Here is a 14,323-nt window from a genome sequence, read left to right on the forward strand (position 1 = left end):
AGGCTACACATTAGGATGTGTCAGAGGTTTGTTAGACTGTGAATTATTCTACCAAAGGAAGTGGTGAAAGCTCCACTAATCACGTAACGATCCCCAAAAACTCATCAGTATGTGTGCACATACACGTAAGCAGAGTTTCAGAGGTGTACCACACCTACTGGCTGATGCAAGCCTGAGTGTGTTGGTGGTGGTCTCTGCTAATCTACTCCTCCACCCCTCTGATTTTAGGGTCTTCTTCCAGTGATTAGCTCGGCACCTGCTTCCACTTCCCTTGCTTAAGTGACATGAGTGAATTTGACCCTCAGGATCGCCACTAGCAACAGCGAACACTGACGAGACTCAGGTCCGTTCTCAATCTGCTGCTGCATGGGAAAGCTCCGAGCAGCAGCAAAGACTCCAAGCTGTCTTTCTGCAGACGGCATGGCATCGGTCCCTGCTGTTCATGTCTAGAAGATTGTCTCCACAACCGGAAGGGCTAGAAACAATGTTTATCATTTCCATGAAAGCTTAGGTTCTATAGCAGTTAATGGCAGCCACCTGGGAAAGCCTCTTGCTCCCCAGGAACAAGCTGATTTTTCAAGCCAAATGTACATGGATCACTTACTACAGAAACCTGCCAGGTGCACTGCGTCAGCTGTGTAACAGCATACAGCACTGCCACCCAGCAGTTCAGGGGAGGAGAGTCAGAGAAACCCCAGGTTTTATTTAAAAAACATGAATTTTAGGGTGGCATAACCAATCTGGAATTTGTCCAGGGCACCTGCTAAACAGCTTACTCTTGCAAAATGTGCCCCGGGGAATTCTGGAGGCCATCCACGGTACAATTACAACTGAGTAGGGTAATCAGCTTACTACGTGGTTAACCCCTCACTCAGTTCGACACACTTCCACTTTGTGGTGTGGACAGGACCTTATAACAATGTTCAATCATGCCTTACAAATCACAGCACCCCAGAGGCGATACTATTACCCCTGGAGAGGGGATGCCTACTGAGATGTTCTTCTGGTGTTGTTCCTTTGTGACATTTCAAGTCAGTCTGTGTGTAACTTGTCCCTTGAGCTAGTAGCAGATTTGGGGAGAGCAGGACAAGGAGCCCTGCCAAGGATCCAATGAGAAGGGCAGCTACGAGCGTCCTCATTTTGTCAGGGGAAGACAGTTCTGTTGCAACCTCTGCCCTTACCTGTGATGTGGAGCTGATGGAGCTTGTGATATGCAAGAGCTGCATCCCGAGCACTGGTCTTGGCCTCCTCCTCAAAACCGGCAGCAGCCTCTCTTGCTCGCTGTCGCCGTGAAGTCCTCTTCAGTAGCCAGCGAACCAGCCCCAGTTTCTGCAGACTGTAGCGGATCACGTTCCAGGACAAGCTGCAGGCCAAGTCCAAGCGGGACGCAGGCAGCGCTCGGCCCAGAACTGACAGGCAGATCTGCAGATTTGATGCAGCAGCCGCAAAATCCCCCTGCAAATGCAATGGTGAATGGTTAAACAAAGATCATTTAAGCTGCTGAATGGGGCTGCATTGACAGCCCTTGAGACCACAGGACTCTATTTACCCCCAGAACATGTACAGTCTGAGCAGAGACAGTGCAAGCTTTTTCCATGCACCTCCACACCCATTTACACCCCCTTCCCCTCCCAAGCCCTGGAGCCCCACCTCCAGGAATCAGAAGAGTTAAGTCTCCATGGCCCATGCAATCTGACACCTCTCAGCTGAGTGCCAGTGTAGGGACTTGTCTACACTACTAAGTTTTGTCGTCAAAAGTTATGCCGCTTTAATTAAAATCGCTGTTGCATGTCCACACTAGCTCCTATGTTGGCAGAGTGCATCCACACTAGCAACTCTTACATCGTCACAGAGAGAAGTGCACTATGGGTAGCTATCCCACTGTGCAACTGGACGCAGGGTGCTTTGGGAAGGGTTTGCAATGCATCATGGGGCAGATACAGTGTCACATGATGCAGGTTTCTCAATCCCATTATTCCAGGGAGATCCTAGTAGATTGTCAGCCTCTTTTTCAACGGATGTGTGCGGTGGGAGGGAGAGGAGAGTGGTGTGGGACAGGGGAGACAGCAGGCTGACCGACCTATCCTGAGGAAGGGGGAGGGGGACACCCCCCCACTTCAGCCCCCAGCTCTGCTCGGCACAGCAGTCTCTCCCGAAGCAGCCCGTTCTGCCTGCCTGCTTATGATTCTGTGATTCCCTCCGAGTTCTCCCACAGCCTCCTCAGCCCAGGAGCGGCATCCTGAGCGGCTCTGAGCTCTCCGTGCTGAGGAATGTCATTGCTGCCAAGTACTGAGTGGGAATGAAGACTGAACTCCCCTCTCCCCCCAGAGGCTGCCCTGCAAGGCAGGAGTGAGGCACAGATTCAGGGGCTGTAGATGGGAGGCTTACAGCGCTGCTGTCTGTGCTATACATGTTTAGTTGTTTGTCTCGTGCAGACTGATGTCCTTTATCTGGCACCAATTCTCTCCCTGTTTTCCACTTCAAACTGCACAGGAAGGTTAACCCTAGAAATGCTGGCATTCTCCCAAGTGCCAGCCATCAGGACCGCCAAAGGGTTCACTGGGGGAAGAGCAGGATTTGCTCTGCATAGTGCGGGGTTGCTTTACCCTTGCCAAATCCAGGTCAGCCTGCTTGCGATGCCGCCAGAACATTACAGACGAGCGGGAGTGCAGCCGGGTCACTGGCTCCCCATGCACAAGGAGCTTTATACACACACTCAGGACAATTACGCCATTCACCAGCCACAGCAGCAAAGTGGGCATCATCCAGCCAAACCAGCCGCCAGCACCTGGCAGAAAGAGAAATACAGAGAAGTCAGCCGGGATAGCACAAGCTCAACAGGCAACATGTCACTGTGACCCCATTTAACATGTCCTGAATCTTGGAAAGATTTGATTTTCTTCAACTGACTGTAGTTATTGATTTCTCGACATCTGAACACTGACTTAGAAGCTTGCAACGTCAAAAAAAAATCTCGCTTCACAAAGTTAATTTTAAAAAAAACAAACAAAACTAAACTTCCCCTTGAGGGGAGGACAGCGCAAGTGGTTCTAGTGAAGAACTGGGCATCCCAGGATGCTTGATGCCTGAAAGGAATACAGTAAGATATTAATTAAATGCACAAAGGTAAGCTAGTGCAACATGACGGCTGCACAGTTACAAGTCAGGGAACTGCAGAGGTCCCTATAGGGTTCCTGGCCCTGGTTAAAAGTGTAATTTAACACATCTGTGTAGGCTGTTAAACACACACCATAAACCACACAGTCTGGGAAGCATGGCCAAGTTAACATTGTGGCAGGAGCCATGATTTCTGCACTGATTTTCACAAATGACTTGATTTGTAAATTATGAAAAATGACCAGAGAAATAGCTCTTTGAACTTCATTAGAAAGTTCACCCTTATGGAAATAGAAAAACATGACCTAGTTCAAAACTCCACAGCACCTGTCCAACCAGGGTAGCTTGTGGTGATGGGCTACGTACAGGTACCTTCTGGTAACCCACTGGACTGTTTGATTTTACCGCCCCTAGTTTTCCTCTTGTAAGTAAGTACTAATCATGTCAAAGCACTCACTAGTCTATTCAGGTCTCTGACCTCCCCCTTTGCCGGGGTTCTAGCTCACTACTACAATACTTTGTAAACAAAGGAGGCTTGATGCACTCTGAAAGTCTGTTTTTAAATGGTTACCTGACTCGATGGCCAGCACATTCCTTCCAGAGCCATGGTATACAGGGCTGTCTGATTCGGGCATCCCTCGGCCCTCCAGGAGGGATGTCAGAGGGTTGAAGGAGAGGCAGAGGAATGTGAGAGCACAGAGAAGTATTCGAGAGCGATCCACCATGCCAAGGGCCACAGGGGGAGAGTCGGGTTCGTCTTTAACCTTCACAAAGGGCAGGGATGGAGAGGAAGAGCGGGAAGAGATATAACTTTAAGCACACTGTAAAACAGCAAGTGGGTGCGTGTATATGTGTGCGCACACATATGCATGACGGGGAGAGCACGAGTTTCAACATATTTGACTAATGCCACCAAGAACTCTGGGGCAGCCATTCCTGGCTCAGTAAGAGGGGCCTGGAGTAGCAAAGTGACTAACCTTCCCTCTGGCCCCCATCATTTCAGTTTCTTTGATTCCTTATTTTAGGCGAGCACTAAGCTTCCATCAAAGCCACATGTAGCCACCTTGCCCACCTTGGTTGTGATGCCTACAAAATCCTTTTATCTGATAATAACTAGGCAGGTGGTGAGTTAATATTGCAACTACTCATGGGCTTATTGCCTGTAGAAATTAGGCACACAGCTAGTTTGTGTAAATACATGCTATTACTATTAACCCATCCTCCCTTCCTTCATCTCCTATTTCATCCATGTCATGTGTCTTGTCTTCAAGACTAAAAGTTCTTTGAGGCACGGTCTTTTACTACATATAGCATAGAAAGTACGCTTATTAAGTTTGCGGATGATACCAAACTGGGAGGGATTGCAACTACTTTGGAGGACAGGGTCATAATTCAAAATGATCTGGACAAATTGGAGAAATGGTCTGAGTTAAACAGGATGAAGTTTAACAAAGACAAATGCAAAGTGCTCCACTTAGGAAGGAAAAATCAATTTCACACATACAGAATGGGAAAAGACTGTCTAGGAAGGAGTACGGCAGAAAGGGATCTAGGGGTTATAGTGGACCACAAGCTAAATATGAGTCAACAGTGTGATGCTGTTGCAAAAAAAGCAAACATGATTCTGGGATGCATTAACAGGTGTGTTGTGAGCAAGACACGAGAAGTCATTCTTCCGCTCTACTCTGCTCTGGTTAGGCCTCAGCTGGAGTATTGTGTCCAGTTCTGGGCGCCGCATTTTAAAAAAGATGTGGAGAAACTGGAAAGGGTCCAAAGAAGAGCAACAAGAATGATTAAAGGTCTTGAGAACATGACCTATGAAGGAAGGCTGAAAGAATTGGGTTTGTTTAGTTTGGAAAAGAGAAGACTGAGAGGGGACATGATAGCAGTTTTCAGGTATCTAAAAGGGTGTCATAAGGAGGAGGGAGAGAACTTGTTCACCTTAGCCTCTAAGGATAGAACCAGAAACAATGGGTTTAAACTGCAGCAAGGGAGGTCTAGATTGGACATTAGGAAAAAGTTCCTAACTGTCAGGGTGGTTAAACACTGGAACAAATTGCCTAGGGAGGTTGTGGAATCTCCGTCTCTGGAGATATTTAAGAGTAGGTTAGATAAATGTCTATTAGGGATGGTCTAGGCAGTATTTGGTCCTGCCATGCGGGCAAGGGACTGGACTCGATGACCTCTCGAGGTCCCTTCCAGTCCTAGAATCTATGAATCTATATATATCTGTACAGAGCTTAGCATGATGCAGCCTGGCTTGGTTGGAGCCTGTATGTGCCATTGCAATACAAACAAACAAGAGCAAGCATTTGGCTCTCCCCCTTAAGTAGAGCCCTTTTAGGCGAGAGTCATGTCCCGTCCAGAGAGTATCTTGCACCCTTTATGACAATCTGCTTTTCCTCCCACACCATCCCTTGCCCTACAGAACCACTCCGTTCCCTGCAGCCCTACCCTTCAGAGCTCTGTCAGCACTGCTCCTGAATGATAAGCAGCTGGCACTGTTGAGACTCACAAGGATCTAAAGTCCTGGCCATGATGTACCCCTGGAGAGGATAGCCCCCTTGCTCTCCTTTTAACTACGATTACCTTTGCATCATCCAGGAGCGGGCTTCCCGGCTCAGAGTCAATGGAATAGGGGGAGAAGCCCTCCTGGGACCCCGAGTCAGAGGCCGGAGGAGACATCAAGAGAACGTTTTGGTTGAAGTCATCCATCTTCAGGTCCACATCGTTGTCCACGAGACTGCTCAGGTCAATGCCCTTCAGCAGCTCTGCAAAGATCAGAGATTCCATTTACTACACACCTCGCGACCATGCCCTGTGCCCTGCCCACTTTGCTCAGCTTGCCACAGAGATATGGGCCAACACTGATGTTATTTCACATGCAATCTTTCACCACTGGCGCAAATGGGCAGGAGGAAGCACATGCTCCTGACCCACTCCTGCCTGGCTCTGATAACTTACTGTTTTTCTGGTTAGCCAGCTTCAGAACCATGTTCTCCTGTCTCAGCTTATGGTTGACCTGCTGTAGGTATTTAATGTAATCAATGGCTTTCCTCAGTACTCCAGATTTGTGCATCTGCATGGAAACAACACGTGTGGAAAGCAGTTTATAAGATCACATAACCAGAGGCCCATCCACCTTAAGCAGTGCCACACTCTTCGCCATGTGATATACAGAGAGGGTGGGAAAATGACCATCCAGTAGCACCAACACAGCCACTGAAAGGGTCAGCACGGAGGTCAGGAAAGATTACACTTTGAGAAGTGCAGAGTGGCTTGCTAACTAGAGGGGGAGTTACTGTGTCTGGGAACCAGAGGGGTGAATTAATATTTATTGGAAACAAACATTAAAAACAGTTTAAGAACCCCAATCAGAGTAACAGAATTCAGGTCTAGCCTTAACCAGAAAAGATACAAGTGCATAGCTAGTAATAAAGGGGCTCTCTTCAGGAGGAACACGCTTTTATGGATTAACACTACGACCATTTCTCACTCTTCCACTGGCTCACTAGGAGATCCTCAGCCAGTCCCATAACTTCTTCGTGCCTCAGACCTCCTAACCCACCTTCATCGGTAGAGTGAAAATATTTGCCTCCTAGGGGATGCTGCTAGGTTTAGCTTGTAAAGCACATGGAGCCGCTCAGACACACAGCTATGGAAGCACTGTGTATCGCCTGGTTTTTCAAATCTCAAGTTTCCCGTTTCCCCAGGCAACAGCTGATGACCTCACTAGCACCAGAAGCAATGTTAAGAATTGCAGCTCCCTTATCTGCAAGAGTGAGGTCAGCAAATAGCACGGATGAAAGGGCATAACCCTGAATTCGGGTCTTATTATTTGCCACCATAACACCTTTAGCATTTGAACCAATAGTAGTTCTCTCAAACCAAAGCAACAAGGAATCAAATTGCCCAGTTCCGTGTAAAAAAAATAGTTTTATATTTCTACAACTTTCATTCCAAAGCTCTTTTGAGACAGTTTATAGGATTCATCTACCCATCATGGAAATTCAGCCACTTCCAGGCAGCTATTTAACAGCACAGTACAGTTAAGAAAGGAAGCAAAGACTACCGTATTGAAACTACTGGGGAACGGTGTAACACTGTAGTTAGCCAGGTTGGGATTTGACCAGAGAGTTCTTTAACACAACTCTTACAAAAGGCCCAGAGGATCTTTAACCACCAAGACAGGTTAGGTCATGTGTTTTGTTACCTCCGTCTCCAGCAACAGTGCCCCTAGCATCACCGTGGAACACTGAGCCAGTAGTATTCTTATTCATGTGTTTTCCTTGGCAGCCTACCATCCCAATAAAATAATAATTAATAAAAACAACTACTACTAATAGCTTGCACCAGCTAAGGTCTCACCAACGAAGCAGTCAGACAGGATTCTTCTTATCTAACACATCTGGAGGTGAGAGGGCTGCAGACCACACAAGCTTAATGACAGCAGCTTTCATCTCTTTACCTTGGCATCTGTTCCCATGACCAGGTCCTTCAGCTCAATGATCTTGTCATTTATAGATGACCGATACCGCTTCTCAATGATGTTATGGGTCGTCCTCCTCTCTCCTTCTTTGGGAGGTTCCAGCTGCTTGACCCCACCAGGCACCTGTTTGAGGGGCATCTTTTCCTGTCCCATCATCATGGGCATCGTGGTCAAAATGGTCCCATTGCTGCCAACCAAGGTCTAAAAAGGCAGAGAACAAAACAGCATTAAGAGTAACAGCCAAGTTACACACGATATATGTGCCACATGAGAAAAAGGAGTCTGAAAAACAAAGTGTGGAATCAGGAAATAAAAGGGTTACAGCGACCAAGGAAATACACTCCCTCACCTCAATACACACTCCATCCCCAAGTCAAGGATAAGACACATTAGTAGAGCAATGCCATCGGCCATGCCAATATCTGTATGGAGAGGAAGTACTTTATTCTCCAGGATTGCTGACCTAAGACTTTTCACCAGTGTTGAGTCACTTTCATTTGAACATGTGAAAAACAAACTCAAGATCCTGCTGGCTCCCAAAATCCTTTGTACTAACCAATGGCTCTCCAAAGCTACCTTTATACAATGAGAAATAAAGCTCTTTGAGAATCCCTTTGTGGGGGAAGTGAAAAAACGCATAATTCCACCACCTAGCAAGTATGGCCCAAGGCTTCTATTTTACTACCCCTTCAAATCTTTGTGCTGCTTGGCCAGATGGTCTTTTGCAAGCTAGGATAGCAACTCCTTTTTTAAAAAGGAGCCAATATTTTGACAATTCTATTTACAGTTTGCTCACAACTACCCAATAAAACCAGCTACCATGCCAGAGCAAGCCAATGGTTAATCTAGGCTTGTAAATTTGTCTCCAACTGTGGATGCTTTGAGAGAAAAAGAAACATTCTCATCATGAACCAGTCTATGCAATACTAGAACCTTTCCAGGAGATTTTCTTTTTGAGTCAGTGATCTGTTTATGCCATGGAGCATGCCTGACACTTACAGTTAAGTGTCACTGAGGATGCTGTTCACATAGACACCTGTGTTTGAAATTTACCATGCCATCTGCCTGAATAATATCTAGTAGTAGCAAGTTTCACAGAGTATGCATTAAGATTTCTTTGAGCTATTTTAAGTTTGCTACCTTGTAATTATGAGTGCTCTCCTGTTCCAATGAGCTTTAAAATGGCAGTGGATTATTATTAGTTCATGTTCCTCTCCAGCTAATGCAGCAAAAAGGTGAACAGGAATCTACCCTTGGTCTTTGCTCTCTGGTCAGCAGATACTGCCAAAAATGCACAAATTGCATATGTAGCCTTGGTGGAAGAGAGAGGCTATTCCTCATCTCGGGCATGACCAGGGCAGCACGCCAACTCCCTCCCATTGTCACTTATGGAGAGCACTAACAAACTCTTAAAAGGAGAGGCAACAACTTAGAGAAAATGTTCATACCGGTACCTGCAGTGCTGTTGTCTGAATAGGGGTGGTCAGTGTAGTGAGGGCCGGATTATGAACTGCAGCCATAACTGGATTACCATCTGCCTTCAGAGTTGTCAAGACAAGAGAATCTGTCTTTATGATCTGAGGCTGGACCAGAACCTAGGGGTTACAGAATATGGGAACACAGCAGGTGAGCATCAGGAAATACATCTCCATCTCCAGAAACCACAAACTTGTCACATAACAGACCTATCCGACTGCATGAAGAATTGGTAGGTAGCAAAAGCCTGGGATCCAGAAACCCTATTTCCCTCACCCCACACCACCAGGACTTTCTCTGAATGTCAGAAGTCAGCGCAAACTCCACAATGAGACAACCTGTACGCAAGGCTGGAAGATGGGAAAGGAAGAAACAAGACTGCCACTGGTTTTCAAGTCATGTCTATTTCTATGGGGAAATTAACATGCAAAAATAAAAGGGTGGGTGTAAGTCTCCCCTCTGCAGTGGTTGCACCTATAACTGGCTCCCCGAGAACATACCCTATTTTACTGGGGTGAGCACTCTAGCAGCCGTTCAAATGCTGGTTTGAACACAGCATTTCCGGCCGTATTATAGACCACCAAGTCAGGAGGATGCGATGGCGGTGGCGAACAAACAGAAATATCCAAAACACAAGCCTGATAGTAATGGAGGTCTTTTCCAATATATGTCTGGGTAGTTAAAAGTAATACAGCAACACACAAAATCTCTAGTAAGTTCCTGGAACATACTGAGGACTACTTTTTATTTCAGAAAGTGGAGGTCATAACAGGGACAGCCATTTTAGATTTGATTCTCGGACACAGGGAGGGTTTGATTGTGGAGCTAAAGGTGGAAGGCAATTTGGGTGAAAAGTGATCATGAAATGAGAGATTCATGAGTCTAAGGAAAGGAAGGAATGAGAGCAGCAGCAGAAGGACAATGGACTTGAAAGAAGCAGATTTTAATAAACTCAGAACTGGTAGGTAAGGTCCCATGGGAAGACAATCTAAGGGAAAAGGAGTTCAAGTGATATGGCAGTTTCTTAAGGAGACAATATTAAAGTCACAACTGCAAACTATCCCAATGCAAAAGAAAGATAGGAAGAATAGTGAGAGGCCAATATGGCCCACCAGGAGCTCTTTAATTACCTGAAAAATCAAAAGGGAATCCTAAAAAATGTGGAAACGTGGACAAAGTGCTAAGGAAGAGTACAAAGAAAGTACAGGCATGTAGAGACAAAATCAGAACGGTCAAGGCACGAAATGAATTCCACTAGCAAGGAACATAAAAGGCAGTAAGAAGAGGTTCTTCAGACACAGTAGGAGCAAGAGACAGACAAAGGAAAACGTAGGTCCTCTTCTTAGCAGGGAAGGAGAGCTAATAAGCGATGACATCAAGAAAGCTGAGGAGTTTAAAACCTATTTTGCTTCAATCTTCACTAAAAAGTTAATGGTGAACAGATACTCAACATAATATTGACAACAAAGGGGAAGGAAAGCAAGCCAAAATAGGGAAAACAGGCTCAAGAATATTTAGACAAGTTAGATGTATTCAGTCAGCAGGTCCTGATGAAATTCATCCTACGGTCCTTAAGGAACTAGTTGAATCAATTTCTGAACAGTTACCAATCATCTCCAAGAATTCATGGAGTATGAGTGAGATCCCAGCGGACTGGAGAAGGATAAACATAGTACCTATCATTAAAAAGAGGAACAAAGAGGTCTTGGGGAATTATAGACCAGTCAGCCTAACTGATACCTGGCAAGATATAGAACAAATTATTAAACAATCCTTGTGTAAGCATCTAAAAGGATAATAGGATTATAAGTATACCCAGCATGGATTTGTTAAGAACAAATCATAACAAACCAACCCAATTTCCTTCTTTGACAGGGTTACTGGACTAAGAGATAGGGGAAAGCTGTAGACATGGTATAGCTTGATTTTAGTAAGGCATTTGACACAGTCCAACATTAAATTCTCATGAGCAAACTAGGGAAAATTACTCTAATGTGGGTGCACAACTGGTTGCAAGACTGTACTCAGAGTAATCATCAACCATTTGGTGTCAAAATAAAGAGGTACCTCGTGGGGTCCCACAGGGGTCAGTCCTGAGTCCAATACAATTCAATATTTTCAATTAATGACTTGGACAATGGTGTAGAAAGTACACTTATAAAATCTGCAGATGACACCAAGGTGAGAGTGGCAGCAAGCGTTTTTGGCATACAGGATTAGAATTCAAAACAACCATGACAAATTAGATAATTGTTTTTAAATCAACAAGATGAAATTCAATAAAAACAAGTGCAAATTATTACATTGAGGAAGGGAAAAAAATCAAATGCACAACTACAGAATAGGGAACAACTAGCTGGGTGGTAGGACTTCTGAGAGGATCTGGACGGTATAATGGATCAAATAATGGAATAGGAGTCAATGTGGTGCAATTGTGAAAAAGTCTAATAGCATTTGGTAACTGTTCTGCTCTACTTGGCAGTGGTGAGGTCTCAGCTGGAGTACTGCATCCAGCTCTGGGTGCCATACTTTAGGAAAGATGTGGACAAAGTCCAGAGGAGAGCAACAAAAATGATAAAAGGCTTAGAAAACTTGACCTATGAGGAAAGGTTCAAAAACTGGGCATGTTTAGTCTTGAGAAAAGATGACTGAGGAGAGCCTGATAACAGCCTTCAAGTAAGTTAAGTGCTGTTATAAAGAGGATGGTGGTCAATTGTTCTCCATGTCCTCTGAAAGTAGGACAAGAAATAATGGGCTTAATCTGCAGCAAGAGAGATTTACATTAGATACTAAGAAAAACTTTCCAACTATAAGGAGAATTAAGCTCTGTAATAGGCTTCCAAGGGAGGTTGTGGATTCCCCATCATGGGAAGTTTTTAAGAACAGGTTGTACAGACACCTGTCCAGGATGGTCTAGATGTACTTGGTCCTGCAGGGGGCTGGACTCAATGACCTCACAAGGTCTCTTCCAGCCCTACATTTCTAGGATTCCATCATTCTCACCTATGGCCTGAGAATTAAGGTCAGGTTTTACCTCATTTGGCTGAAATAATCAATTAACCCAAACTTCACTCAAATTGAAGCCAACAGTAAAGGCTGGTTACCCTTTATTCTAAAATATTCTTCCTTGCTTTTCCATTTTTGCAGCTACTTCACCATTCCTGATCCTGGGTGGGACAATAAGTGGCATGATACTGTTTTGCTTAACCTCAGTAATCTCTTTCATACAGAGTGTATACCCTACGGTGAAGCACTTCACATAATAGCAAAGGGAGAAAACAGATCCCTTTACTCTTGTGGGTATATTTTCAGAAGAGATTTGATAAAAGATGAAGCAGCAGAGAAATACTGGATGATGTTCCATATGGCAGACATTCACAGTGGAAAATGCTCTAATAGCTGCATCGGTGAAATTCTAACAGGAACAGAAGAAGCACACAGGTTATTGGCAGCCTAAACAAAAATAGGAACAATTAGAAATCTACCATAAAAGACTGCTAGCATGAGATTTCCAGTTTGGTTTGGCTGACCAAAGCAACTTAGACACACAGGATAACGTGCAACTATGCAGCCAGACTTTTGATGCTTAGTCAAACTTGTGAAGTTTGCCCAGTGCTACATCTAATCGTGCTATGTGACAAGACAGATATTCATAGAATATCAGGATTGGAAGGGATCTTAGGAGGTCATCTAGTCCAACCCCCTGCTCAAAGGAAGACCAATCCCCAAAGAAATCATCCCAGCCAGGGCTTTGTCAAACCTGACCTTAAAAACCTCTAAGGAAGGAGATTCCACCACCTCCCTAGGTAACCCATTCCAGTGCTTCACCACCCTCCTAGTGAAAAAGTTTTTCCTAATATTCAACCTAAACCTCCCCCACTGCAACTTGAGACCATTACTCCTTATTCTGTCATCTGGTACCACTGAGAACAGTCTAGATCCATCCTCTTTGGAACCCCCTTTCAGGTAGTTGAAAGCAGCTATCAAATCCCCCCTCATTTTTCTCTTCTGCAGACTAAACAATCCCAGTTCCCTCAGCCTCTCCTCATAAGTCATGTGCTCCAGCCCCCTAATCATTTTTATTGCTCTCCGCTGGACTCTTTCGAATTTTTCCACATCCTTCTTGTAGTGTGGGGCCTAAAACTGGACACAGTACTCCAGATGAGGCCTCACCAATGTCAAATAGAGAGGAATGATCACATCCTTCGATCTGCTGGCAATGCCCCTACTTATACAGCCCAAAATGCCGTTAGCCTTCTTGGCAACAAGGGCACACTTTTGATTCATATCCAGCTTCTTGTCCACTGTAACCCCTAGGTCCTTTTCTGCAGAACTGCTGCCTAGCCACTCAGTTCCTAGTCTGTAGCAGTGCACTTAGGACGAAAGAATCCTATGCAGGACTCTGCACTTGTCCTTGTTGAACCTCATCAGATTTCTTTTGGCTCAATCCTCTAATTTGTTTAGGTTCTTCTGTATACTATCCCTACCCTCCAGCGTATCTACCACTCCTCCCAGTTTAGCGTCATTTGCAAACTTGCTGAGGGTGAAGTCCAAAACATTCCAAGTGGTATGTTCACAATGAGGAGCTCTTTTGCCTGGGCTAAATAAAGCAAGATGTTTTTGGAAAGATTTGTTAGAATCACTTTCCACACCCAACAACTCAGGATCCCAGAGGAAGCCCAGCACCAATCAAGCAACTAAGCTTCAGCCAGCCCCACCCGCCACACCCAATTCCTGGATCAGTCAGCAACCAAGCCTGCTCCTGCCTTACCCTCCCAGATGGAACCTGGAGAGTTCTGCAAATTGTGCCCTCCACACTGCATTTGCTGAGGGCACTAGGCACACCCTTCTTTGCATATTCCATATTTTTACTTACTGGAACTTGCTGGACCTGAGGAGCAGCTACTGTCTGGACTGTGGCAGGGGTTAGTGTTTGGATGGTGCCATTGGCAGCCTGTGTGAACACTCTCTGAGCCTGCACAGTCTGCACCTGCTGCTGGATGGTGACTGGCTGAACTTGGGAGGACGTCACCAGGCTCTGAACCTGAGGCTGAAGCACTGAAAAGGAGAAAAAGATGTGAGGGATAGCACAGCAGAGAGGCGCTCAGTCTGGGGGTTGTGAGTGACACCCAAGAAGATTGTAAATGGCTGAGTAGGTAACTCATGGCACCACCACTACCTTGTGAACTACCTTACAAATTCCCTTGATGGCACTGGGCCTAGCACATAAGAATCTGAGAT

General features: G+C 45.4%; 1 protein-coding gene across 2 annotated transcripts in view; it reads right to left on the reverse strand.

Moving 5' to 3' along the window:
• The window catches only part of SREBF2 (sterol regulatory element binding transcription factor 2), a 41,649-nt gene that overhangs the window by 15,476 nt on the left and 11,850 nt on the right, over positions 1 to 14,323 (reverse strand). The window contains exons 3-10 of one of the 2 annotated variants that reach the window (XM_054030626.1): positions 13,959 to 14,140; positions 9,055 to 9,201; positions 7,586 to 7,807; positions 6,082 to 6,196; positions 5,707 to 5,888; positions 3,689 to 3,881; positions 2,607 to 2,788; positions 1,182 to 1,455 (exon numbers count right to left, since the gene is read on the reverse strand). In XM_054030626.1, coding sequence (XP_053886601.1) covers positions 1,182 to 1,455; positions 2,607 to 2,788; positions 3,689 to 3,881; positions 5,707 to 5,888; positions 6,082 to 6,196; positions 7,586 to 7,807; positions 9,055 to 9,201; positions 13,959 to 14,140 — 1,497 coding nt within the window. The remainder of the gene's footprint in view (positions 1 to 1,181; positions 1,456 to 2,606; positions 2,789 to 3,688; positions 3,882 to 5,706; positions 5,889 to 6,081; positions 6,197 to 7,585; positions 7,808 to 9,054; positions 9,202 to 13,958; positions 14,141 to 14,323) is intronic. The other variant, XM_054030635.1, reaches the window with a different exon arrangement.

This window comes from Malaclemys terrapin, chromosome 1, assembly GCF_027887155.1.
Source record: "Malaclemys terrapin pileata isolate rMalTer1 chromosome 1, rMalTer1.hap1, whole genome shotgun sequence".
In the NCBI taxonomy this organism is placed as follows: domain Eukaryota; kingdom Metazoa; phylum Chordata; order Testudines; family Emydidae; genus Malaclemys; species Malaclemys terrapin.